This window comes from Panicum virgatum, chromosome 1N (assembly GCF_016808335.1).
Source record: "Panicum virgatum strain AP13 chromosome 1N, P.virgatum_v5, whole genome shotgun sequence".
Taxonomy (NCBI): domain Eukaryota; kingdom Viridiplantae; phylum Streptophyta; class Magnoliopsida; order Poales; family Poaceae; genus Panicum; species Panicum virgatum.
In genome coordinates, this window is record NC_053145.1 from 19315469 (window position 1) to 19343059 (window position 27591).

At 45.6% G+C, this 27591-nt stretch overlaps 2 protein-coding genes and 1 long non-coding RNA gene across 4 annotated transcripts; 2 read left to right on the forward strand and 1 right to left on the reverse strand.

Moving 5' to 3' along the window:
* Positions 1-203: 203 nt before the first annotated feature.
* LOC120654001 lies at positions 204-3338 on the forward strand. Its single transcript, XR_005666932.1, has 3 exons — positions 204-378; positions 1556-2678; positions 2767-3338. It is a non-coding gene; the product is annotated as an uncharacterized LOC120654001 (long non-coding RNA).
* A 1604-nt stretch (positions 3339-4942) lies between these two features.
* Positions 4943-6951, forward strand: LOC120654003. 2 transcript variants are annotated; one of them, XM_039931629.1, is made up of 6 exons: positions 4943-5385; positions 5534-5708; positions 5823-5942; positions 6019-6150; positions 6253-6549; positions 6644-6951. In XM_039931629.1, the coding sequence occupies exons 1-6, from the start codon at positions 5087-5089 to the stop codon at positions 6695-6697; spliced, it is 1077 nt and encodes a 358-aa protein (XP_039787563.1). In that variant the 5' UTR covers positions 4943-5086; the 3' UTR covers positions 6698-6951. The 2 variants fall into 2 exon arrangements, with proteins under 2 accessions (XP_039787563.1, XP_039787564.1); XM_039931630.1 differs by having other exon boundaries at positions 4948-5385; positions 5823-5927.
* A 5974-nt stretch (positions 6952-12925) lies between these two features.
* Positions 12926-15436, reverse strand: LOC120655449. Its single transcript, XM_039933278.1, has one exon. The coding sequence runs from the start codon at positions 15388-15390 to the stop codon at positions 12997-12999; it is 2394 nt and encodes a 797-aa protein (XP_039789212.1). The 5' UTR covers positions 15391-15436; the 3' UTR covers positions 12926-12996.
* Between the last annotated feature and the right edge of the window lie 12155 nt (positions 15437-27591).

The window sequence follows — 27591 nt, forward strand, 5'->3', positions numbered from 1 at the left end:
TCGACGACACGGCTCGTACGATATGAAGTGGACGTTGATCCTGGATCCTGTGTTATTTCTTTTCCGGGCCCGCACCAAAGGCTACCTCGTGTCTGTTACTTTGTTAGCGGGTTCAAATTTGTGCTAGCTGAGACCCGTGAAGGATGCCGCATTAATTATCCGGGCTGCAATGTTCTCATCATTTCCCCCCACCCACCCACCCTTTCGACTTCTCAGCCAGAGGCTCAGACCCCCACCCACTCTTGCGTCTGATAGAAGGAAGCCAAGGGGTGGCCCATGGTTCCTGGGCGGGCGCCTGTGTGATTCTGTGCCCAGATCGCCGGAGCCCCCATCGGCGACAGCAACTAGTGCGAGGAGGAGGCAGCGGCGTCCTCGACTGTAAGTTTCTCATCCGCGAGCGTGCCCTCTGCGATTTTGTTAGGGTTTCCACCTAGATCCCCCATGATTTGTGCGTGTGTTTGATTTATACTCCATTTCATGGATGGAGGGGGAGGGATTTGGAGGGGCACAAGGAACGCAGTGTGCGTGAGAGGGCTGGGGTGAGGGGATCAGCACATGCTTGTCTAGATTTCTTCACACGACCACCTCTTTGAGATGGATTTTCATGTTTCTGTTTCGAGATTGGGGAAAGGGATTGTGGCTGCACGCACTGAGGGCAAGCGCCGACCCGGAGCCTGGTGTGTCGGGCGGTGAGAGCTCAGGCGAGCACGCTGCCGCGGGTCCCCCGCGGATGGGGGTGTCTGGAGCTGGTGTTAGCCAGGCAAGATGCAGGAACTGTTAGCCACGGATTGAGACACCAGCATGCTTGGTAGGGGATGTTGTTTTGTGAACGTGTGTAAGGGAGGGGTTTGGGATTGTTTACTTTTTGGTGGTGAGACCAGGTGTGGTCGATCCCTTTGTTTTGGCACACAATTACAGTTTTTAAGTTGGCTGTTGTGTGCGGATCTACTATATAGGTGTTAGGGTTTTTGGTTCATTTTTGCTTGCTCCATTTTTTGCAGAAGTCAGATACATTTCTAGCACCGAAAAACTACCTTTTCCCATCTTTTGGTTGTTCGTATGGAATACAGGCTACAGATCATGAACTCAGAGTATTTGAAGTCATAGATAAATGGTAATCTAGGTGCTTATAGGTACTAAAAAATAAAATATTACGGCTCATTTTATTGTTGATGTCAGGTTCTATCTGTGTTGGCTCACCATTTTCCTCCAACCCACTCACTTTGATACGGTTTGCTTGGTGGTTCTGACTTTCGTAATCACACATGATTTTTATTGTCTATTATATGTTTCTGCCTGTGTACACATTTTTATTGGTACTAAAAAACGCGATTGTTTTTAGGTAGGTTGTGATTGATATCCAGTAGGGGGTTACTAAAGTTGAGTTATTTTGATTTCAGCCCATTGGTTTGGTGGGTTACCATCGTCTAGTGTTTTAGTAGACCTTGTTTTTTGCCTTATCATATTAAACCATTTGTCAATTTGTTACCATTCTTGTATGTTCTTTTTTTACTGTTATACATGCTAACTGTATGACTCCTTTTGTTTTGATCAGGGGGGAAGTTCTTCTTTTGCTTCTTTTTCAGCTTTGAAAGCTCCATATTTGAGACAGTAATATTTTGATTTGCTTTACAACGGTAATGTAATACTTTTTGTAGAACTGTTTATATTCCTTTTCTTGTACGGTAAGCCATGATTGAATAAGTTTTTTATTTTGTGCACTATGACCTAGTGTTGCTGGTGTATGAGCATATCATGAACTAGTGTGATCATCCTAGAGTTAATATGTTTGTTCTAAGGGGTGTTGAACTGTTGATTCTTGAAAATAATATCTTTATATTTGATTTGATTTGCCAAGATGCTTTTGTATATGATTAAAAAATTAAAACTTGTAGCAGTTTTTGGCTGGTTAGGGAGTAGTGCTATTTTTTTGCTAGATTATTGAACTCTCCCTCCCTCCCTAGTTTTGTGTATGTGTCTTTGTGGATCACCTAGAGCTTAATCATAATTTCACACAGTTAGGTGCATAGAATTAGTCAGTTAGAAGAACTAAATTTATACTATTCCAGGATGTGTCATATTTATGTTCTGACATTCAAGCAAATTATTTTTCAATATCATGTCTGTTGTAGCAAATTATTTTTTATGACTATGCATGCATTCTGCATCATAATGGTTTGAATCACAGTATGTTGATGTTTGTGTCCCCAAACTAATATAGATTGGTGTATGTTTGTACTACCTTTTCTTGCTGCTTCGTTTGCTAGATGAGTCAACCTGCACGTGGTAATTTCTATGATGATGTCCAAGATGATCATGAGTATTTAGACTCATTTAAGAGAGATACTGATGATGAAAATTATGAGGGAGCTCCAAATGACAATGCACACAATCATAGTTCTGGTTTTGTCCATTTGAGTTCACTTGATGATGATGCACTTTTTAATATGCTAAAGAAATCAGTAAGTTATCTTTTTTGCATACAGGTTAGCTCGGGTTCTAGATCTTCAAAAATTATCAGTATGATGGACGCTCTTGCTCCATCCTTCCGTCTGCTTGAAGAATTTGATGACAATGATAATTTCATTGATGATCCACACAAACGTAGAGCTGCTGGCTTACCTTGCGATGGGAATACAATCTATGATTATCCCACATGTGTGCCATATCATGATGAGGTTTAGATTTTTTCCTTTTCCTTTTTTCACTCTTTTCTTTTTCAAGTTTACATATTCTTTCTAATTTTTTATATTTTTTGTTATGCAGGAGCACACTATGCCAAACTCTGAAATTCCAGCTCCCACCCACAGCACAAGCCATTGTAAGCCCGCAAACACCCCAAGTATTGCCGATGAGCCACCAGGTGACGGCATCAATGCTGATCATCATCAGGATAGCCCTGCTTTCGATAGAACACCAGATGCAAATTATGACTCGTCACGCGAAGCAATTCCACTGGCAGCTGTTGACATTCAAGGCCGTCTCATATTACTAGTATGTTTGTTCCTTTTTATTTTAATGCTACTTAAAATATATCTTGTTATACTTCTAAATGGTTGTGGTCATATCAGATCTGATAATCCCCATATTTTTCATAGTTTCACTAGTTGATTTTTTTATATTAACTCTGCCTAGAATATACATTTCGCCCTTAGTTGAAGTTGTGTACCTGAATTTGTGTAGTACAAGTTAGGATCTGCTGACTATTTTTGTAACAATGTTATCCATTTTTCTCAATGCTTATGTGTGTCTCTCTCTATCACTCTATGCAACACATAGTAGTTGCAGGTTTTGTTGGTGGTAAAACTTATCTTAGTGGATTTTTGGGTTTATTTTTTCTACACAAGTGATGTATAACCTTTTTTAACTAAAATTGATAGATTTTCAGCTCTTTTAAATATGTCAATTTTTTAGATGTTCATGTGTTGACATTTGATTTTCATAAAAAATTAAATGTTTGTATGGAACCCCATCCCCCAAGCACCAGATGCTACCCTACATTGAAATTTATTGTTTCTATTTATTTTTTTCTTAAATTTTTCTGCTTGTGCAGAGCCCCCAAGAATCACCTTGTAGCGAAAATGGCCTCTCATGCCATATTTCAATATAATGTTTTGGCGATTGATGACACACGCAACACTTGAACTAATGTGTTTGCTTAGATGATATACTCAGGCTTTTAGGTTCAAGTGATGACAAAGAGAAGAGAGGCGAAGCTAGGCCCGAAGGGCCGCCCCTACGGGGGTTCCGCTAAGCAAATTACACACGTCGGTGCATTGACTTGAGCACGTCTGGGAGTTTTAGTATCACCGGATGAACCGACGTAAGGCAAAATGTACTCATCGGTGCAATGACAGAGATGGCCTGCGGGCTAGGGTTTGGCACCGGATGAACCGACGATAGGAAGTTTGAATACGTCGGTGCAATGGCAGAAGCAGACCAAGGAAAATGCATACATCGGATGAACCGATGATGCACCGGTTAATGGCGTCGGTGCAGTTGTCCAGAGAGTTTGTTTTTCAAGGATCAGAGGACAGTTGCACTCACCGGTTAAACCGACGCTAACATTACATACACCGGTCGATTGCGTCGGTTGATTGCCCGTACACGTAACGGCTAGTTTTCAGTGGGCAGTTTAGTATCACCGGTTAAACCGACGATGGCAATTTGGGGAGCATCGGATTAACCGGTGTTAAGCACAATTCTGGCAGCTTTTCTCCAACGGCTATATTTGCTTGTGCTGCCTATATATACCCCCAAGGCCGGGTCATTTGAGTGTGCTGGAGTTCAAAGAAGTATACTAGAGCTAAAGATCATCTCCAACCACCATAGAGCTTCATTGTACATCATATAGGCTTAAGCACACTTGTGAGAGTGCTTAGTGCTTGTAATAGGGATTAGTTCTTGCGAGAGCTCCCTTGAGAGAAGTCTTGCTGCGGCAAGCAACTTGTGATCCGTCGTGTGACCCTCCGTCTTGGTGTGGAGTGGCAACGACACTTTGTGCGGGGGAAGAGGAGGCCCCCTCCTTGGTGGAGAAGCTCCGTAGTGGATTTCGGCCGGGTGACCGAGAGAGACGGTGGCGGTGCACGAGACTCGGTGTCTTGTGGGCACTTGCCTTTGCTTGCCGGCATCGCCATTGGTGGCGTAGTGCAAGATGGTGATCGGAAGAGCCTCGGTGTCCCGTGGACGTAGGCGTTTATGCCGAACCACGTTACATGACCGTGTCTACTCGGGAGTTTGCATCCCTCTTGCACTTATCTCTTTACTTACCGCATTACGTTTCCGCACTTACTCTACCTTGCATACCTTTACTTTCCTAGTTAGTTTGATTATGATTAGCTAGGTTGCAAGTCTTTTTAGGGGTTAGTAGAGAGTAGCATAGATAAACCTTAGTCATAACTAGCATGCGTAGGACGTGTTAGGTTTATCTTTTGCAAGTAATTTGAGCCCTAGGTTAAAAAGCGATTAGCGACCCTATTCACCCCCTCCCCCTCTAGGGTCGGACACCCCCGGTGATCCTTACACACCTGCAACCCCTGAAGTTCAAATTACTGGATTCAAGAATTTCAATGCTTCCTGCAGCACAATGGCCAAAGAAGTTGACGATATCTACAATGCTTCTTGCAACAAAGTTACCAAAGAGGTTGATGATATAAACAATGATCCAGGGATCTCATGTTTCAAAAAATGTGAAATGATTGGATTCAATCTTGGTAGTTCTTCAGCAGGAAAGCAGCCAAGGCGCCCCCGACGTATAATACAACCCAATTCTTATTACAGAAACTTTCAAACCAATAAGTGCAATACAAGATTCATTGTTTCACCTCAAGACTTACTAGCCTATGAATGCATCCTTTTTTACGGGCCTCACCGAGAGTATGCAAGGTTACTATATTGTTACTCCATCACAAAATTCTTTATGTTGTTGATTTCTTTTTCTCTATCTTGTTTGAATAGTAGTGTCTCTAATTTTCTTTCTATCTCTGTCTTGTTTGAATAGTGTTGTCTCTAATTTTCTTTCTATCTTTTGCAGCACTGAAGTAATCAATTATGACAATGTTCGTGTTAGTTATCAGCAGCTAGCAACATTGAGGCATTCTGAAAAAGTATATGTTGATAAGTTTGTCATCAATGTGTTTTGCCGGAAGATGTTCAAGGATAAGCACCCTAAAGATTCTCGCCGTCATTTCTTCTTCTCCACAGTTGGTGTAAGTGCATATCCTTGTAATTCCCAATATTTTCCATTTAATTCTACTATAATTCTTATTTTCCTTTTTTCATTCTATTTTTTTGGGTTTTGTTTTATGCGGCATTTTGGCCAGGATTATCTTATGAACCATGAATGGAACCAGACTTTCTTACATGACACTTGTCGGAGATGCTTCACACTTGCAAATGGATGTTTCAAGTTCATAGCATCAGATTACGTAAGCAGCACATCTGTACATCTCTCTTGAATATGATATTTTCCTTTTGGAATTTTCTTAACAATCTCCTTTTTTCCTATCATGCATGTAGCTTTTCTTCCCAATTCTACATGACGACCACTGGTTCTTGTTCATTGTCGCTCTACATGATGGTTACTTTATCTTCCTCGACTCATTCTTCCGTGAAGATGAACTGTACCAACAGAATGTTAGAAGCACTATTGTGAGTCTTTTTTTTAAAAAAAATTTGCATGCAAGTTTCGTGCTCCCTTTTATTAATTCTCATCTGATTTTCTTCTCTTTATTGATTTTCATATCCATCTAGATACCAAATTTTGTGAGAGCCTGGGATGAATTCATTGGTGTAGATTGGAATTTTCATGAGTTTGTCATCCACTACGCACATGTTCCGAAGTATGATATGAAGTTTTTTTCAAAGTATGATGATGGAGTTTTTGTGATGAAGTTTCTGGAGTTGTGGGACCCACGCATCGACATGTTACAAAAATTTTCATCAAGTAATATCCCAGATATCAGGGTGCAATACATGAATAGTATGGTATTTAGCCACCACAACTGCAATAGTCATGCGAAGGATATGGTCAGCAATCATAAAGCAATGGTCAGCTCACTTTTTCAAAATTTTTGTTTGCTTTTCTATTTTGAAATTTATTTTATTGTAATAGTATTTTTTTTATTCTTTTGAACATATATAGCTGGAGCTGAAGCGAAGACCTGGATTCCAACCATCTAGTTCTTTGCAGTTCTAAGAATGCGGATGATGTTTTGGGGTACAATGTGTGTGTGTGGGGGGGGGGGGCTGGTGGATTAGTGTAGTGGTGCTTGGCCTGCTGGCTGTCAAGACTAGTGTACCCAACCATTGAATTTGTTTTCTAAATGCAGAACTGTTTTGTTATGTTCGAATGTATAACTTTTTCCTTTCTCCTTTTGCTACTGATTTTTTTTTTCATTTCACATGTCTTTGGTACTGAATATTGTGGTATGGATCTTAATCTCATTATCTGTATACACTGTGTCCTTAATCCCCCCTTTTTTATGTGCTAATGTTTTCTGTGGTTCTCGATACAAGTTTTTCATGAACAACATATGTTTTAGTGGCATAAAAGTTTCAAGACAATCCAGTATATATTTCTCAAACAGTAAAGTTCAGGTATGTGTCATTTCTTTGCTCGCAATATATATTTCTTTTTGGCCATCTTCCATACTTCAGTATATGATAAACAAACTGGGAATATTTTGTGATTGTAACTTCTGGAACATTTGTCATCCATAGAACTCAGGTTCTTCATCAGCTGGGAATATTTTCACATCATTTTTTCATCAAGTTTGCTATCACTTTTTTTCTCAGAGTTATCTGATTATGCCTCCCAAACACAAACATCCCCAACTGGTTCTATAGCACACAAAATTGCAGTTTTAATTGTTTCTTCATTACATGGAACCACAAGAAATAAAATACAATAATATTCTTCAGACAGTCTTTAATACATATTAACATACTACCATGATACAATAGATAATAATAGAATTTTTTTCTTATTTTCCACACTCTCTTGCCTCCTCGACTGCCACCCAGCATGAGTAACCACATTTCTTTTGCCTCCTGTACTGTCTTCTAGCACGAGTAATTATGATTCTCCATGCTGCCTGCCATCTACACAAAACAAAACATAGCATGTTTTTTAAAAATTAAAATTTATTTTTTCTACTCTGCAAAATAAAAAACTGATGGATTATATAGTAATCACCTGTGTTGTTTGTAGTTTGTGTTGGATTGGCTGTTTTTTTTGTTGATGCTTTCTTCTTCACAGCTCCTCCTTCTCCTGGTACCTTAGTGCATGTTGCTCTATTATGTTCATGAGAACTACAAGTGCTACATGTTATTTGCTTTTTAGTCCGTACAATCTCCCCATATGGAACCAGCCTTCTACTTTTCTGCATGGTTTTTGGTCTGCCTTTTCTAGGTACAACAATTGGATTCTTAAATAAATCTGTGTCTTTGCCCGAGTCTGGGAAATCCTTTTGCTGCACTATAAGTGTTGGCACTTCATAGTCTGTTGTACTTCTAGTTCCATTACAGATCAATGATGTTGATGTGTGCTTGTCAGTTATTTGACGTGGATCTTCATTGTTTGTGTAACTGTCTATCTCACTTGTGAGATTTGTATTCATTTCCTGCCGTGAGTCATTTATGATATTCTCATTTTCTTCTGTGACCGGAATCTTTCTCAATTCAGATTTGATTCTTCGGAGTTCAGCCACCATGTAATTTGTCCTTTCAAGATTCAGACAACTTTCTGAGGCAACATCAACAAAACATTTTGAAAGTAAGTTATATCTGAGAGTGCAGTTGCTCCCTGTCAGCTCTGTTGGTATAAATGTTGTTGCATTTCTAACTTGTTTCCTCTCAACTGGTCGCCACCTATCTATGAAGTACTTTTCAGGCAATGTGTGCTTGTTCAACTGAATTAGAGTTCTCAGCACGTGGACACACAACAACCCATCTTTCTGAAATCGTGCACAGATACATACATAATTCTCTTCTGCCATATCAACCAGAACCAGGTACTTTCTTGGCCTCACCTCATCCTTTGTGTGTTCCTCAGATTTATATATCACATACACCTTGCCTTTTTCCACCTCATCTGCTACATACCTTCCAGTAGCCTTCACTAATTGTTGGAACTGTAGAATATTTCTGTATTGTAGAAGTCTCTGGCCTGTTTTTCAAATGTATATGTTGAGTGCAGCAATGCTACTTCTTGTGCCTTGTTCTTGTCTCTTAGGTTTCCTTTTTCATCCATATTTGCTATAATTCTATCATATTCTTTCACAAATAAAATCAAACTACTAGTTGGCCCCACATTCTCTTTGAACCGAGCATTCATACCTTCACTGCGAGATGTTGAACAAATGAATGGGAAGAAGTTGTTCTTGAAGTAAACTGGCACAATTTTTTTTCCTATTTTCATACATCACTCTCAAATACTTCAAGTGATGCACTTTGTGTTCATTTAGCATGTATGCCCACAACCTTTCGAATTCTTCTTCCGTCAAACTATTAAATATGATATCGTACAAGTCCCTTGCAAATTCTGGATTCTTTGTTAAAACTGCTCCCATAGGATTTCTGCCTTAGACATGATATGAAATAAGCAGTTTCTGTGTATTGTATCTGGGAATTCCAATGCAATAGCTGCCCTCATCACTGCATCTTGATCTGTAATGATAGATTTTGGTGCTTTACCCCCCATGCAGGAAAGAAAGGTGCTGAACAACCATCTAAAAGTTGGAATTGTTTCATCGCTCAAGATTGCACCAGTAAGCAAAAGGTTATCTCCATGTCCATTTATACCAACAAACGGTGCGAATTTCAAGTTATATCTGTTTGTTTCATATGTTGTATCGAAACTTATGACATCACCATAATGTTCATAGCATATTCTACTTGTTCCATAAGCCCAAAATATATTTCTCACTTTTGAGTCTTCTCCCGTGTCAAATGTGAAAAAGAGCATAGGATCTTCCGCTTGTTTCTGCTTCAAAAAATTTACTACCTGTGAGATGTCATTTTCACCGCATTCCTTCATCACTCTTGTTTTATAGTTGCTAATATCAGTCTTCACCAAATTTGTGTTTTTCATTCCACTTAGAAATGATAGGAATGCTAGTATTTTCCTGTTGGGCACGTTAACATCTATGAAAGATTTGATCATAGCTTTCTCTTGCTCTGTGAAGAATCTATGAGATCTCAGCAACTTAGCTAGTGCTGGAGCAAGTAGGTTGTGGTTGTGTTCAAGATTCAGTCTAGTAACTGTCCAAACACCATTCTTCTTTGTTATTGTCATGCCTGCTTGGCATTTTGTCTTGTCAATTACTTTGTGCCGCCTCTTTCTTGCTACTGGTACAGGCTCAGCTTCATCATTGTTCATGTGAAGTACCTTTCTTTTCTTTATATCACTGCTTATCTGGACACCTGATTCATGTTGGTTTTTCTTTCCAACATCCTCAAGACTGAGATTCCCTCTGCGGTTGCACTTGTAAATTCTTCTTGTCACTTCTCTTGTTGCCCCCTTTTCCCTTGAGCTGTATGTACCTGACTTTATTGTTGAAAATCCCACTATCAAGGCATAGTTGTTGTAGAAGGCATGTGCTTCCTCATCAATTTCAAACTGCATATCAATCCTCGGCACATGGAGACCTTCACCTCCTTCCTGGATGAGTGATATAGCTGCTGCTTCTACAGTCTCATTGTGTTTAAAAATCTTTATGTCTTCTTCTGTAATGTCATCTTCCATTGCTATTGTGGCTGTTTCAGTATTATGCTCAACATCTGCAATAACAGCATCATTGATTGATATGTATGGTTGCTCATCACCACTATTTGTTGTGCATTTTCTATTTCTTCATTTGCTTGCAGATCGTCAAGTTGTTGGCCATTAGCACCGCAAGATTCAACTGATGCTTTATTAGCTACACCACCAGCAGCTTTCACTTGATTGATCCCAAGTTGTTCATTCAACATACTGAGGTACTCCAAACCATCATTGCTTGAGTTTATTTCATTGTTAGATGTACCAATCCTCACACCAACATCACAACCTTCTGTATTTGCAGATAAATTATTTTCCAGATATGCCCCATCATTGCTTGTTATTGTTGTAGCACCATCACACCTGCTTGTTGTTATATACAAGCCACTCTGCATGAACACAAAAGGTCAGTGATTTTTTCCCTTTTAACTTTCTTTGGCTTTGTTTATTTTTCATACTAATTTTTTTACCTCAAATGAGTAATCAAATCGAGGATCAAAATCATCTTGTGCTGTTAGAAGATACGTAAGGGAACCAACAGGATCCTTCATGATCAACAAGAGAAATATGTAAGTATGCTAGTTTTATATCACAATTTCAGAAAAATAAAAAATGTGTTTTCCTAACCTCATACAATCCATGTACATCTGCACCACACATAGCATCAGCGTTCTGAGCAAAAGGCACACCCTGTTCTGAACATCCACCATTATGCATAAGCTAAAATAAAACCATAAAAATTTATGTGTTAATAGCTTTATAGTTTTTCATCAATACACTTTTTCTTGTATTTCTTTTACACATGGCAAACCTGTGTGCATTGGATCGAATTCCCTCTATCCATATCCATCAAACTCTCATCATAAGCTTCAACAGTCAATGACTGTGCCCCTTCCCCTAGTGCTACCTATGAACATTTACAAGTTTTCTTTCATTTCTATTTTCCAATCTTTTTTTCACACACCACTAAATGTTGACTTTTATAAAATTAGCACTAATGTGTTATGTAAGGTATTTTGATTTCATACCTGAGGTGAATAGACGTGTTTATAGCTAGGATCATGAAGTTGTACTATTGCTGCAGGTATAGAAGTCAACCTCTTATCCACACAAGTCATGCTCTTCAGCAATACCTGCAAGTGCATTTTTTCAATCATTTACTGAGGTATACAAACTTCATGCAAAACACTTACAATTAGACTTGTTTGCATTTGTTTTTTCATTGTATTTTTATTATAATCAAATGCATACCTCAGGCCCAAATAGATGACATGGTGATTCTTGTGAACTTCTAATCTGTTCCATCATAAGTTATGTATACCCACCCATCATAACCTTGTTTGAGTTGTCCATAGAGTTGCTTGACATTTCTGTCGCCTTTATCTGCTCAATTTGTTTGAATGCCCCATCACCGGCCTGCATGCAAACAAATTATTTCTTATTCAGTTATGAACAAAACTTTAACAATACATACATAACAATTTTGGAATTTTTTGCATACGCCTATTTGTCAAGAGTCGTAACAAGCCAGTTTGTCAAGAGTTTTTTCAACTACACTGTGCTTTTGAAACCAGAAGTTTGTTTGTTTCAAGAGTTACCATGTCTACAAGTTTTTTTTTAGAATCTAGAAATTTGCTTCTCCATGTTTTTTCTTATTTCAGTTAGCATCTAAACTTATGAGCACGTACATAGCAATTCAGTTATTTTGTTGATATGCCTATTTCTGCAAAATATATCTACTCGTTCTTTGTGTGTCTGGTTAGCCAATTCAGATATTTTTTAAAAATTACACTATGTTTTAATAGGATGTTTCATGTTTTCAAGAGCTATCCTGTCTACAACTTTTTTCTTAGATCTAAAAAATCCCTTTCTCCATGATTCTGATTGGATCTCCTTTTTCTTGTTCCATGTGCAATCTAGGAATGGATCTGGAAGCCAGAAGCAACAAAAAACAAGTGGATCTTAAGGGAGAACATTTTTTACCTCCACCCCTGCAGCGTGAGGGTTCATGTTGTTGTCTTGTGCCCAGATACGCTCCATCCTTTGCCTTCTTTTGCTTTTAGGGAAGGGATCCTCGTCCTCCATGTCCCACATGTGAGTTTTGGAACAAAGAGTTTGGGGATGGGAGGAGGGGCGGTGACGAACAGATCTGTTCCCTCTTTCTTGTTTTTTTCTTTTTTTTCCTCCTATTTTCTGTTTGTTTTATGTAGGATAACGATCTGACTTGAGACTTATATGGACAGTCATGGGGAACAAGCACAGAAGCCCTTTTTTTGGGCGAGCTTTCATGAAAATATTTCCCGCCACCCGTCTTCTTTTTCTTGTGTTTTTTCAGGTGTCAATTATGCGTTTTATTTAGCTTGGCCCACAGCCAACAGACAAAAAACACAAGGCCCACAGCCAACAGGCACAAAACGCAAGGCCCACGGCCAATAGGTACAAAAAATTCAGCCTACAACCAACAGGTACAAAAAATTGGGCCCACAACAAACAGGCACAAAAGGCCTATACTAGTAACGGGTACAACGAAACACTTGCGGGCCCGTTTTGCTATCCACAGCCCACAGGCACAAAACACAAGGCCCACAGCCAATACGGTAGGAAAACAAGTGATTGATAGATATTTAAATATCAATCAACTGACAAGGAGACAGATCCTTATAATTATGGTGAATGGATTTTTGTTGGATCAAATACGCATGTGGGGAAACTAAGCACGCTCAATGGATATGGATCTAAACATAGTTGGTAGGTGAAGCCGCAGGCGCAGGCGTCGTCACCGGCACGGTCCCGCGGGATATGCCTGTGTGGGTGGCCACCGCCCACAGCACGGTGATGAATTCCATGCCCTGTGCGAGCGCCTCCTTGTGCGCCTTGACGTGGGCCTCGCTGCCCGTCGGCGCCGCGCACACCACCACCTCCGTCCACACGTCGGCCACCAGCTTCCATACCCTCTCGCGCGCGGCGTCGTCAGCTGCGCCCTCGTGCTGCTCGATCAGAGCCTTCCCCAGCCTCGCGCCCCTGCGTAACGCCGTCGTCCCCTCCGCCTCCGCGTCCGGCACCGGTGCCGGCGGCGTCCGTCGCGCGATCTCCATGAGCTTGTCGCACCGGGCGCCCTTTCGGGACAGGTAGTACCCCCAGCAGCCCATCTCCTTCTTCAGCTCCTCGCTGGTCTCCTTGTACACGCGCTCCGTCCCGTCCTTGTCATCTGGGAGGAGCTCCGGGTGGAAGGCTACGAGGTACGCGCAGTACCTTGACAGCGCCGTGGCAACCTTGCGGCTGTGCGGTTCCGTCGCCTGCAGCTGCTCCTTCCGCGGGTGCCTCGCCTCCAGGAGCGCGGTGGCGATGTGCCAGGTGATGATGGCCTCGGCGATGCCGCCGCCGCCGCCGCTGCACGCCCAGGAGAGGTGGTCCGACACCTGGTTGGAGTGTAGCGCGAGCGCGCCGTTGCTGCGAGGAATGACACGGTGGATGTTGCTGGCCAGGAGGTCCATGATGCTCTTCTTGGCTTCCTCGGGCACCGCCACGGTGGGCAGCCACGAGGACGGCCACCGCCTGAACCACAGCACGGAGAATTGCTTGAAGCAGATGTTGGGGTAGCTCAGCTTTCTCCTCACCCAGAGGATGCAGCGGATGGCCCGTCTCGTCAGCAGGCTCTCGCGCCACCGGCGGTTCCTGGTGTAGCTGCAGAGCAGGGAGACGAGGAACCAGTTGGAGAGCAGGAACACTATGAACTCCCAGACCTGCTCGTAGACGAAGGCAAGGAAGAGAAGGATGGTGATGGATATGTCGACGGTGGAGTAGAGAGCCATGGGTGAGCGTGCTTCCCTGATCTTAAGCATGATGCAAATGGCGATCTTCACTATGCCGACGGCTATGGCGTTGTTGTCGTCGTTGAAGCTGTCGAAGGCGTAGCGCACGTCTCCGTTGCTGCACAGGATGATGGTGAGGACGCAAAGGGCCCAAACCACCATGGGGAACAGGATGTAGTTGACCAGGAAGAAGAACGGGCTGGCGAGCACGACGGGGTGGACGGAGTGGTAGTACTCGCACAGGAACTGGACCTCGTCGTTGAATACTTGGAACATGGCGTCGGCGGCGGCGGCATCAGAGCCCCCGGCATCCTCCGCACACAGGAGGCCTTTGAAGATGAGGTCATGGCAGTTGCGGGCTTCCTCGTCGGTGATGGGGAAGTCCTCCAGCCTCCGGCGCAACAGCTTGTAGAGTGCGAAGGAGAGGCACAGCCTCGTGAGCGAGGGGCCCTCCTTCTCCCGGAACAGGTCGTCGGTCTGGGCGAGCTTCCAGATCTCGCCGACCGTGACGGCTCTGGTCTCGCCACTCCTGATCGCCTCCGGGAAGACGTAGCCGTCCGGGCCGGCCTTCTTCTCCAGGTCCTCTTCCCCCATCACGATGTAGTCGCATTGCTTCAGCAGGTCCCTCCCAGTCCCACTGAGTTGCTTGGCCTCGCCGTCTTGTGGCAGCAGCATCTGGGCCATGTACGAGGCAAGGAGCTGAGGGTTCCTACCATAGGCGAAGGAACGCTTTGCCAGCTCCATTGTAACGAACCTCTGCACCAGCTTGCCAGCAGCGAAGACCCAAAGGGTCGCATAGAGCGCTTTCTTGCCGGCGCTTCTGAGGTTGAAGAAGACGAGGTAGCCCAGCCAGCCTATCCTTGCGGCGCGCTCGATGGTGCCGGAGTACGCGTGCATGCTTATCGCCTCCACCTTCTTGCGGAGGAGCTCCACGAGGAGCATCCACATGAGGATCGTCCGGGCTCGTTGCGGGAGCTCGGTCACCTCACCGGTGGCGGCAGCTTCGTTCTTGGCCTCGGAGAAGAGGTAGGACATGACGGGCAGGAAGAGGGAGAGCGACGCCGAGAGGAAGACGCGGATGGTCGGGTTGAGGATGGCGCTCACTTGGGTGAAGCGGCTGTAGAGGTTGAGGTTGAAGAAGAGGGCGGCGAGGATGAACATGATGGCAGAGGTGGTCACTATGGTGGTCTCGTTCCTCTTGTCAGTGTAGGAGGAGGTGAGGTTGTACACGGACAGATAGAGTGTACGGTTGCACCATTCGTGGCCGCCGACGGGGTTGCTGGTGGTGCTGGAATTCATGTTCGGATGACTTTGCATCCACGGTGCTAGTAGCTAGAGCTAGTTGTATATACGTATATATAGATGGTTTTGATCCGTGAACTGATAGCGGGGTTGCGGCAAGGGTATATATAATTATAATAGTATTCTATCATTTTAATTGCGATTTTATTATTTCCTGTTCTCATCTCTTGCTGTCATTTATTGGCAATTTGTTGTTCACTCCACCTCTCTGATTCACAGATAATCATATCTATGTTTGGATCACCTAAACTAAAGTTTAGTCCGGACTAAACTTTAGTCCATGACTATTTGACCTAAACTTTAGGTGGGAAACCATAAGAAACACATAAATGAGTGAAACTAAATTTTATTCCGAATTAGTGGGTTCTATGGACTAATAGACTAAACAAGTAGTTTTAATCAAGTCTGTTTGAACCCATGGATTAAAGTTTAAGCCTAAAGTTTAGTCCATTAGGTGATCCAACAGGTGGATTATATTTTCGACTAAAGTTTAGTTTTATCCCAACTAAAGTTTAGTCCATAGAACCTACCTAACACTACTACAAAAACAATTTGTAGGGGCGGGTAAAAAGGCATTTTTAGGGGCGGATGGCTGACCCGCCCCTGCTTTTCGTAGCTAAAATAGTTGTTTGCAGGGGAGGATCACCCCCTCACCCGCCCCTACAAACCCATTTCCAGGGGCGGGTAACACCACTGCCCGTCCATAGAAATGGATTTGTAGGGGCGGGAGAGGCGGTCACCCGTCCCTACAAATAGGATAAAAAAAAAAGCCGCTCGTGCACCAGTGGCCCGTAGGCCGCCGCCCGCCGCCTGCGTGCCGCTCGCCTGCCGTGCCGCTCTTGTGCCGGTGCCCCGCAGGCCGTCACCCACCGCCTGTGCGCCGCTCGCCCGCCGCGTCCGCCTCTGCTGAGCGCCGTGTCTGCCGTGCGCCGCGTCCGCCGTCGCCGGCACCTCGCCGCAAACCGGCCGCCGCGGCCCGGCCTAGTGCCGAGCGGCCACCGCGCCGAGCGCCGGGGGGCCGCCAGATCCGCGCCACCGGGGGAAGCTGCAGGAGGGAGCTGCGCACCGGCCGAGCACCGAGCGCTGCCGCCGGGGGTCCGCCAGATCCGCCCTGCCGAGGGAGGGAAGGTGGAGAGATGGGTGCCGCCAGGTAGAGGAGAGAGACGAGGGAGGAAAGGTGGAGAGGAGGAGAGAGATGGTGAGATTTTTTTGGAGAAGAGAGATGTGTGGACAACTACATCCCATGCCCTGATATTTAACAAGAGCACTGTGCCTTTGTTGCCGCCCACACAATTTTTTCTTCCCGCTACCTCAGTTCAAAGTTTGTAGGGACGGGTCATTTGTTGGGGTGGCTCACCCCATCATCCGCCCCTACAAATAATTTATTTTTAGCAGCGGGTGATAGGCTAACCCGTCCCTACAAATATATTTGTAGGGGCGGGTCGGATGCTACAGTACCTTCGCTCTATTTGTAGCAACGGGTGAAATTTCGGTCCGCCCCTAAAAAAATTTGGGGTGTTCCTACAAATCATTTTAGTAGCAGTGTAATTCGGACTAAAGATTAATTTCACCCACTTATTCGTTTCAAATGGTTTCCACCTAATGTTTAGTCCTGGATCCAAACAAGCATGGCTAAAATTTAGTTACCTAATGTTTAGTCACCAAGTTTAGTCTGGACTAGTGTTTAGTCATAAAGTTTAGTCCGGACTAAACATTAGTACTAGGTGATACAAACGGGAATTTAGGTCTAAAGTTTAGTCCATGGATCAAAACAGAGGCTAAGGGGGTGTTTGTGAGAGCTCCACTCCATGCATCAAATTTGGCTCCACTCCAACTTTTTTTTGTCCAAACACATGACTCAGCTCCACTCCACTTCACCAAATATCAGCTCCACTCCACCAAAAACCTGTAGCTCCTCAAGACGTGCTCCACCAAAACATAGAGCTAGTGGAGTTGGAAAATATATTACCCACTTGCCACTGATTATACACTTCTCATACCCTTTCAAATAGAAAAAGTCAACATTCCAACCCAGAGCAGTCAGCTCCGCACCGCCGCTTGGAGCTTGCCGCCACCGCTCCCGCAGGGCTCGCACCCGTCCGGGTCGCCACCACCGCCCCTGGGGCTCGTCGCTGTAGCTGCCCTGGAGCTCGCCGCCCCCGCCCCCGCCCAAGCTTGCCGCCATCGCTGCTGCCCGGGCTTGCCGTGACCGCCCCTGGGGCACACCACCGCCTGGAACTCGACACCGCAGCTGCCTGGAGCTCGCCGCCACCGGGGCCGCCACCCAGGCTCGCCGCCGCCTCCCCCGCCTGGGCTCACCGCCACCACCCCAGGGGCGCACCACCGCCTACAGCTCAGCGCCGCCCTGGAGTCCGGCCGCGCCCTGGATGTCTGGCTGTGCCTCGGAGTCCGGCCGTGCCATGGAGGTTCGACCCCGCCTCGGAGTCTGGCCGTGAAGGTCCGGTCGTGGAGGTCCGGCCACACCCAGTGTCCGGCCGCGGAGGTCCGGTCGCGCCCTCGGCCTCCCACACCGCCACCCTCCCTCGGGCCTCCCACGACCGCCTCTCTGGCCTCCCACGCCGACTGCGCGTCCCCCACCGGTTGTGGGATCCGCTAGCGAGGGCCTCACCCTGGGTGCCACCGCCCACGGCTCCCCTGCCGGATCTGCCATCGCGGGACGAGGGAGGAAGAACAGGGTGGAGAGGGAGGTAGAAGATACTTACATGCGGGCCCGCGTGAAAATGAGAGGAGTTTAGATGGGCTGAGTTGGGCCACTGCTTGCTAGTTGGGCTAGTGGGGCAAATGGAACTAGGCCTCTAAGATTTGTGGAGTGGAGCTCACGCAAACAGAATGGACTACAAATGGCAGAGTGAAGTGGAGTTGGTGGATTGGAGTGGCTGTTTTGGAAGTGGAGTGCTCCCAAACAGGCCCTAAGTAGTAGGGCGATGTTTTCGAGGCACTGCACCTAACTAATTCTGACATCCTTGATTCTTGTTGGTGTTGGGGAAGTGACTCCGCCAAGCAGTGGAGATAGAGAGGAAGAGAGCACCGAAGGTCAAAGTAAGAGAGATGAAGGTACAAGATATATGTACTAAGGAGTGCTCAATTAAGTTATCCCCTCCTCTTGACCCCCTGGGTCATTTATATAGCGGTGGAAGGGGAGGTGAAAATTTGCCTCCGGACCCCTAGTGGGTACAATATTCATAAATAGGTCATCGAGCCTTTACAAGAGGCCCATGTTCTATATGGGCTAGGCCATTCTCCCTAACAGTAGCCCCTCAGCTACTTCGGTTTGGCTAGTACAACAAAGCATAATAACTGAATATATAGGAAATAGTCAAGACCTATCTATGACCTCGGCCTTGAGAACTGCCCTCATGACTACCCGCTCGCACGCGTCGCTAAAAACTCCATTCGGAAACCCAATGGGACAAAATAGATGGAGAAAATAGCACGCACATCTTGCGGGTCCATACATACAAGACAACTATAATCGAGCTAGTGATTGACTTCGGTCTTGATGATGAAGTGGGTCTTTAGCGATGATGAAGGCAGAAACTTCATCGGTTTACTTCGTCCCATTGGCTTCATACCTTTATTCTCGAGCACTCTCATCTTGAGAGCCGGTTGAGCCCCTTCGTCACCTCATACCATGCCGCCATAGTCGAAGCAGACGGTTCTACATCACTATTGGTGTCTCTTATGCTCAATCTGAATAGATATTCTGCAAGCGCACAGAATTCACCGGTGTAGCACTTCACCTTTGAGTATTCTAGGGTATCGTGAAATCCTCAGGGAAGCACTATGGTAAAGTGTATCGTAAATGGTAGTGGCAACCTTTACTGAGTTTATCGACCGACTAATTCAGTAGGGGTAAGCCAGATTACGAGTAAGATAAATGGCCAGTCTATGACCGCTTGACACATAGGAGATTCTATACCTTAGAGAGGTAGCAGCTGGGAGGGCAATGAGCGAGGAAGGACTCCTGAACACTTCTAAACTACTGAGTTAGCCTCACTAGAACTAATCTAAGCTTCTATCTTGATGTTGGAACTAGGAGCTTACTTCGGCGGCCTAAGCGAAGGGCTCAGACAGGTGTGAGAAGGGGCCCAACATACTTTCGGCAACTACTGCTACGAAAACACCCGAACGTGGTGGACTATGAGGGACGGACAAGGCTGTCACCACTTGCCGCCTACCACTGTAGTGCCGTGGGGTGGAACACACTTTTCTAGCTAGCACTGTGTCAGACACCACATCTGCTCTCGGTGCTAGGATTTCTCTTGATGCCTTCAAGAGAAATCCCCCTCAACCTAGTGAACTAACTTGAGTTACACTAGTACGGGTGAGAAAACCCGTAAGACTAACTCTGACAAAACAAGAAAGAGGACTTAAACTGAACTAGAGGTAAAACTTACTCCCGTAGACAAGTACTAGTACTTGGAAGGATAAATACTTGTGCAAAGTAAAGCTGACTGAAGTAAATGAAGAAGATAACTTATATTAAAATAGTCAAAGCAAAAGATACAAGAGCTTATACCGAGCTCCGATGACGACTCCGGATCCCCGAGAAAAGCTGGACTCAACTCTAACTCCCAACTACTAACCTACTCTAGACTTGAGAAAGAATTGCTCCTTTTGAGTGTGTGTTTACAAGTGAGGGGAAGAGTGCTATTTATAGGTGCTCAAGGTCGGTAATCAGGTAACCGCTGCAAGATCACGCTACCCTTGACTTGGCTTGAACTTCACACGAGAGAGGAGCTTCAGTGGCCGACTTGTTGGGCGGGCCGGCCTGGCCTAGGCCGGCCGGCCTGGTCCTGCTGCCACCTGTCCACCGACTTCGCGTGGATGGCTTTTGATCACTCCAGGAGGTCGGTAAGTTGGGTAGTTTCCCCGGATGCTCGAATCTTAGGCCGGGCGGCCCGGATTTGGTCGGACGGCCTGCCTCTGGAGCCCCTCAACCCTCCATTTCACCGACATTGCACATCAACGCTCTACATTGCCTCTGGACTGGGTGGTTTCCCCATTTGATATTCTTGTTACTGGCTTGTGGGTCTTTGGTTTGACCTTGTGCCTTCTGGGTCCACCGACAGTATATGAGTTGTTCGCCTTATTCTGGAATCTTAGGAACATGTTACATTGCTCCAGTAAAAGTATTGGACCCATGTATGTGGAGGTGCCAGGCCGGTCGGCACGGAATGTACCGGGCGGTCAGGATTTTCTCTGATTTCAACCATCTTTGGACAGTGGATTCCTGCAAGCACAACTCATCCAAAACTTGTGGAACTTATTAGAATTAAATCAAATATGCATGGAATATGGTGCAAAACTCGATTTATTTTCGAGAAGTTGACGGTCAAAATGTGAGATAATGGCCGTCAACACCCCCCAAGCTTAAACTTTTGCTCGTCCACGAGCAAAACTTAATACTGGGGCTCGGTGGATCAGGAGTTGTGTCGATGTTTGCCCTCTGCAGGTACCCTGCGCACAGCATATTACTCTATCCGTTTGTACTTCGAGTATGTTGGCTCATAACTATTTTTTCTGAATAATGGGGCTTATTTCACATTTCATCCCTTGCCTTGAGCGGTTGGAGGAATGAACAACCTTCACCAAAATGTTTTCCTGTCTTCCCTGTTTAGGTTCATTCTTGGAATATTTCTTAAATATGCATAAGATTAAGGTTTCCTGAAGGTGCTCTCAATCGCTCAAGGTGTATGATCCTCACCAAGGTCGAAACTTGACCAACTTCTTCCTATTCTAAGGCTAATATCTGGATCTATGGGTAGGAAGAGTGTGGCATACCTTGATTACCTGTGTTGCTGAGCCAAAGAGTGGTTCACAAGAGGTAGGTACTTGATCAAATTCCGATCTTATGGAATCACAAATGTACAGGGGAGAGGGAGAAATGAACTCACACTTTTGGAAATATTTTTGGGTCATTTTATTGAACTCCTCTTTGAACTATTTTTGCTGAGGATCATGGGCACTTCTTTTCACCATTTTTTTTTTGAAGATTACTCCATGTCCTCCATGAATTGAACATTTTTTTAGAGGGAAATTTTGATGAATTTTGACCCTTTTTGGAGTGGATATACACACAGTGGAGATTTTGGGCTAGAGTTGTGGTGGAATTGTTTGGTGAAAGTGGATGACAATACCCGGAGTAGGTGATTGTCATACCAGACATTTTGAGGCTAGCAAGGAAATGGGTACGCAAAGGAGAAAGATCGGCAGATGACAAGTACCTTTTCTCAAGCGAACTCACCATTCGACAAAGCTCAAAGTAAATCAAGATAGCCTATGGTAGCTCATGTATGATATAACATTATGGCTCTGGATGGGACATGTAAACCAACAGGGAAACCTTTTATCATGTTTTAATGTTATTCCGAGAATTTCTCGTACTGAGGTAGACAGTTTTAATTCCAATGTAGGCCAACTCGAATCCCACAACAACTTAGACTTAGAAATTATGTTAATGCTCCCACACAAATAGATTTAAAATGTGTCTATTATGTGCCAACTAGCTCTGGTACTAGATGAGTAAAAAACTATAAACGGGGCACATGCAAAGCTCAAACAGAGCAACTATTCATCATTTCCAAGTTAAGAGTTTGCACAGATTTCCACACATTTATTCTAAGCATGGCAACTCTCTCTCTCTCTCTCTCTCTCTCTCTCTCTAACTAAAATCATGACAAGCTGAACGAGCGAGTATGGCGACTTACCTGGATACTGACGATCTCTCCCCCCCAAGCTTCAACGAAGCTCGGGGCTACTGGTCTAGATGTGGCGCGGGGTAGTACGCACCATGGTGCCAATCTTAGGACAAGGAGGATAACATCCCCCAACTCTCCTGTGTGAGACTGGTGTTGTGGTCGAGGCTGTGTCCCAACTCCTCCTAATGTAACTCTATGGCACCCATTCGGGCAGTGAGGCCCGACAGCTCCCGTGTGAGCGGGTTATCATACTCAAAGCGTGACGACGCAGACGGGCCAACCTATGGGCCATGGGAGGTCCCCATACCCGAGGGGTAATAAAACCCCTAGTCGTGCCCATACCCCGTGCTACCCTTAGGCTGGTACGAGGTCTGGCCACCCTGGGTGTAAAACCCGTAGGCCTCCTAGAACCTCATGTGAGTAGTGTCTGGGTGGGGCTGTGCTGAGGCATCTGGCGAGGGTGCAGCGTGTGATGGTCCGGCTTCCTGAGAAGCACGGGCCTGCCGTGAAGCTCCTGGCTGGTGAGAGGTCCCCGCCTGGCGGGATGTGCCTGCCTGACGGGAAGCTTCTGCCTGCCATGATGTGACACCCTCAGCCAACTGTGCGTCACGCCGAGTTCTGTCACGTGTCATAGGACCAGCTGTGCTGTGTCGTGCTGGCTCCTTCTTTTCCATTTGGAGAGTCAGACATTTCACGGAGTAGAGTGAGAGTTTCTAGCATGGCAGCTCGAACTCCTTCTCATACCCCGAATAGCACATGAACACTGAGTTCCCGGGACCTTCACGCATCATGTGCGCGTGAACAAAGTGGTCCAGACCAATGAAGGTTCGGTACTCATCTGTCGCTGGTAGATATGTGACTTGTGCATTCTCCAGAACACCAACATACCGCGCAATGCGGGTGACCAGTAAGGTTATGTCGATGGGAGATTTGCACGTGATCATTTTCTGCCAGTGCACGACCATGCCCATGATAGGTGAGTAGCAAATCTTCTTTGCCATAGCATACAGGCACATGAGCTCTGAGGAGCTAGCTACATAGCCTGAGGTCTGCTCGAAAAAGACTACCATAGCAAGATACTTGGCTAGAACTCTCAGAGTTGGGTTATGGATGGAGACTATGCTATTTTTACTACTCACTGGTTCATCTGAGATTTCGTTCCACCAAGCACTATGGTCATACTCAAGATCATCTGCTAAAACATTGGCTTCTAATATGCATTTCTTACTGAAGCCTAATGCATTAATAAAGGCTCTGGGTAACATCTCAAAGAACTCATTGAAAAAGAGGAAGTGGATTTTAGTTTCTTTTCCAACAGTTTCGGCATGTAACGTAGATAAGAATTTCATGGTGAGAAGGTGCGAACCTGGTTCGGTGATGTCGGCGAAGCGCGACCATCCCGCAGTCGTGAACGCGCAGTTCATGTCCTAGCGGAGTCCCGTCATCATGAGGAATTTTGTATCGAACCGCTTGGCGTGGCCATACGACTGCTTCTTCAACAGCTCGAGGGCATCCCGCTCGTAATCAGTCCGGACAACAATCTGATCGACTGAAGTCAGAACTCTGATTTTGAGATAGGGCCTCGGGACTGCTAGAGAGGCAGGGGCTTCCTCCTTTTCTTCCTGGGATTGTGACGGTCGGCAAACAGAGTCCACCGACATGTCATCCTGGGAGCCTGATGACGCTCGCGAGCTTCGGGATCGGGATGACGAGCCGAGCTTCTTCACCTTGTTCTGGATGTTCCCCCCAGACCGACATGACTCCTGCAAAAGATTAGTACAAAGAATATGCAGGGAAAAATAATCGGAGGGTCAGTGGTTAGTCGTTCTTGTGGGGATCAATCCACCACAAATTGTTCTTCGTTCAGAGCTTGTTTTATTCAATGGGAAATATTTTGTAGTTTTCATTTTAAGAGAGAGGGTTACTACTAATTTTATTGGATTAGTGTTGAGCTAGTCTCAGCACTACTACTATTTTTGTGGGGCTAGCACTTGAGTTTCTTAGCTTAATTAACTCCTAAGAGCTTCATTAGGCAAGAAAACTCAGAGAGAGGAAGAGAGAAAGTGTGCTCGGGAGAGTGACCTGCGTACTTAGAGCGACGGTGCGACGAACGACGACGACAGCGGCTTTTATAGAGGCGCGCAGGGGCCAGGCCGGCCGGCCTATACAGTGCCGGGTGGCACTTCCCGCAGCCTCCCTTCGTCCACGTCGATGCCTAGGTGTTAGACCTGCAGGTGCTCATGCTCCGGTTGGTGACGACGCGACGGGAGCGGTGGAGAGGCGCTGGGCGGCCATGATGAGGCCGGCCGGCCTGCCCCCCCCCCCCTCTGCACGATGAGTGTGCCTGCTTTGCTTTGCTCCCTAGGCACTCAAAGTCTCGGATTCCTACTGCCCCCTGATCAAATGAGAGATAGTTAGGTCGGGCGGCCTAAGTGGGGCCGGCCAGCCTACAATTCGACCATTTTTTTATATGCAAAGATAATTGATGCAAAACAAAAATATAAATTTAGATTTTAGAATTGTAAACATGCCATGACTTGGGGAAGAAAGATTATGCAAAGAATTTAAACTATCCTATATGCACATGCAAGGATGGATACGTACCATGGTTCTCATGGCGATAGCTCGAGTTTTGAGTCCGGAGCAGGACTCTCCATACCTCGGGTTTTGTTGTCGTCGCCGGATAGAGTTCCAGACGATGACACTTTTCTCCGCCATTCCTTCTTGGTGGCGGGTTTTGTTTTGATCGTTTTCGCCTCCGATTTCTCAAATTCTCTGTGAAGGATCTACCATCTTGCGTTCCTGTAGTTATGCACTCTGATCTCCTTGTCGATTCTTAGTCGTTCCAAGAGCTCGGCAAGGATATCGATTGTGGGTGTTGATGGCTTCTCCTGCTCTTTCTCAGATTTCTTCCGGTTCAATGTCTTGACCTGAGAACATTGTTCGACCTTCGGTCTGAAGGCGAACCTCTTTGTCTGCCCATTGATATTGAGCTGAATCTCTCCGGCTCCAACGTCAATGTGTGCATTTGCGGTACTCAAGAATGGCCTTCCCAAAATGAGGGGCGTCTTGGCGTCGACTTCCATGTCGAGGACGACAAAATCAACGGGAATAAAGAAGTTGCGGATTTTAACCGGGACGTTCTCTGCAATTCCCACGGGGTAACGGACCGTTTGGTCCGCTAGCTGCAAGCACATGGTAGTAGGGGCAAGCTCATGATAATTTAGTTTATCGTAAACTACCTTAGGCATGACGCTGACACTTGCTCCCAGATCGCAAAGAGCGTGTGAGAAATGTTGGCTCCCGATTGAACATGTGATTGTGGGGCATCCTGGATCTTTCTTCTTCTCCAGGAGAGGATCGAGTATAGCTGCGCTACACTCCTCTATGAGTTGCACGACCTCGGTGGTGGGTAGGCTTTCTCTTGTTACCAAGTATATCTTTGATGTACTTGGCATAGGTTGGGACCTGCATAGCGTCAAGAAGCGGTATATTGACATACAACTTCCTTATTACCTCGACGAGCTTGCCGAATTGCTCGTCGGCCACCGGCTTCCTTATCCGTTCCGGGAATGGTAAGGCAGTAGTGTCATGAAACTCCCGTGAAGTTCTAGGGGGTTCCATGGTTTTCTCCAAGGAAGCAGTTATGTTGGACTCTTCTGCCTCCTCCTGATCTTCGTCTGTAGCAGAGGTATTGCTGGCGGGTACGGCTTTCCGCCGAGATCTTGCATCTTTAGGGTATGGTGGTACTTGCGTGGACTTACTTGTCCGCGTAGTCACCGCACTAACACTTTCCTTGGGAGGAACTTCTAGTTGCCCAGGAAGTTTTCTCGAGTTATTGTTAGGGCAAGATGAGGCTAGTTGAGCAACCTGAGTTTCTATCATTTTATTGAAGCTCAACTGGTTTTTAATAACTGAATTTATGCCCTCTAGTTGCCTGGCCAGAGATTCCAAAACTTTGTCATTAGCAAGGAATTTCTTACTAATGTTATCATTAATTTATTTCTTGCCATTAACTAGGTCCTTTAGAGTAGGCTAAAAATTATTATTAAAGTTCATACCTTACTGCTGACCGAAGGGGAGGTTGGGTTTGGAATTCCAACCCTGCTGAGGACGGAAGCCAGAGTTGTTGGAGTTGTTCGCTCCAATGAAGTGAGCTTCCTCCTAAGTGATCAGGCAAGAGTTGCCTGTGTGTCCAGTTTCTCCACACGTCTCACATGTCAGACGAGAATCCATAACTTAGTTGGCCTCCTGGTGCGGAGACTCCAGTCTCTTCATGAGAAGGTCCATCTTGGCAGCAAGCATATCGATACTGTCGATTCTGCCCACTGAAAAATATTTCGTCAGGAATGCATTGGAGCAAGCTTCCCATGGGGTGAAATCTGCTTTGTTGGTGTAAAACCACGTCTTCGCCTTGCCTAGCAAGGAGAATGGGAACAGTCGAAGACGGACATTATCCATCGTGGTGCCTCTAGAGTTGATGGTACTGCTCACTTCCAGGAAGTTTTGAAGGTGAGCGTTGCCATCCTCTGATGCCTTGCCATCGAATAGACTTGCTTGAACCATGTTCACCAGTCCTGATTTGAGCTCAAAGCCATCATTGCCTTGGTCATTGTTCAGTCCAGTAGGGATGTAGCTGTTGGATGGGGCCGAGTACTGTCTGAGAGTCTTGGCCATGGGTGGTGCTGAGACTGACAAACGAGGATTCCAAGTGGGTTTCTTCTGGGGTGGGACAACACGGCATCTCACAATTTGCCCAATTCTCTGAGGATTCGGATCGAAATTGGATGGTAGATCAAAACCAGTCATGCACTGCTCTACATTGAATAAACGAGAGAGAGCAATGGTAAGCCCGCTAAAACTAGCGGTGATAAAATAGTAAAGTTTTTCACTCAATTATACGACAACTTTAGCCAATTGCTTCCCCGGTAACGGCGCCAGAAATGCTTGTTGGTGTCTCTTATGCTCAATCTGAATAGGTATTCTGCAAGCGCACAGAATTCACCGGTGCAGCACTTCACCATGGAGTATTTCAGGGTATTGTGAAATCCTTAGGGAAGCACTATGGTAAAGTATATCGTAAATTGTAGTGGCAACCTTTACTGAGTTTATCAACCGATTAATTCAGCAGGCGTAAGCTAGATAACGAGTAAGATAAATGGCCAGTCTATGACCGCTTGACAGACAGGAGATTTTGTACCTTAGAGAGGTAGCAGCTGGGAGGGCAACGAGCGAGGAAGGACTCCTGAAACACTTCTAAACTACTGAGCTAGCCTCACTAGAACTAATCTAAGCTTCTATCTTGATGTCGGAACTAGGAGCTTACTTCGGAAGCCTAAGCGAAGGGCTCAGACAGGCGTGAGAAGGGGCCCAACATACTTTCGGCAACTACTGCAATGAAAACACCCGAACATGGTGGACTACGAGGGACAATCAAGGCTGTCACCACTTGCCTCCTACCACTGTGATGCCATGGGGTGGAACACACTTTCTA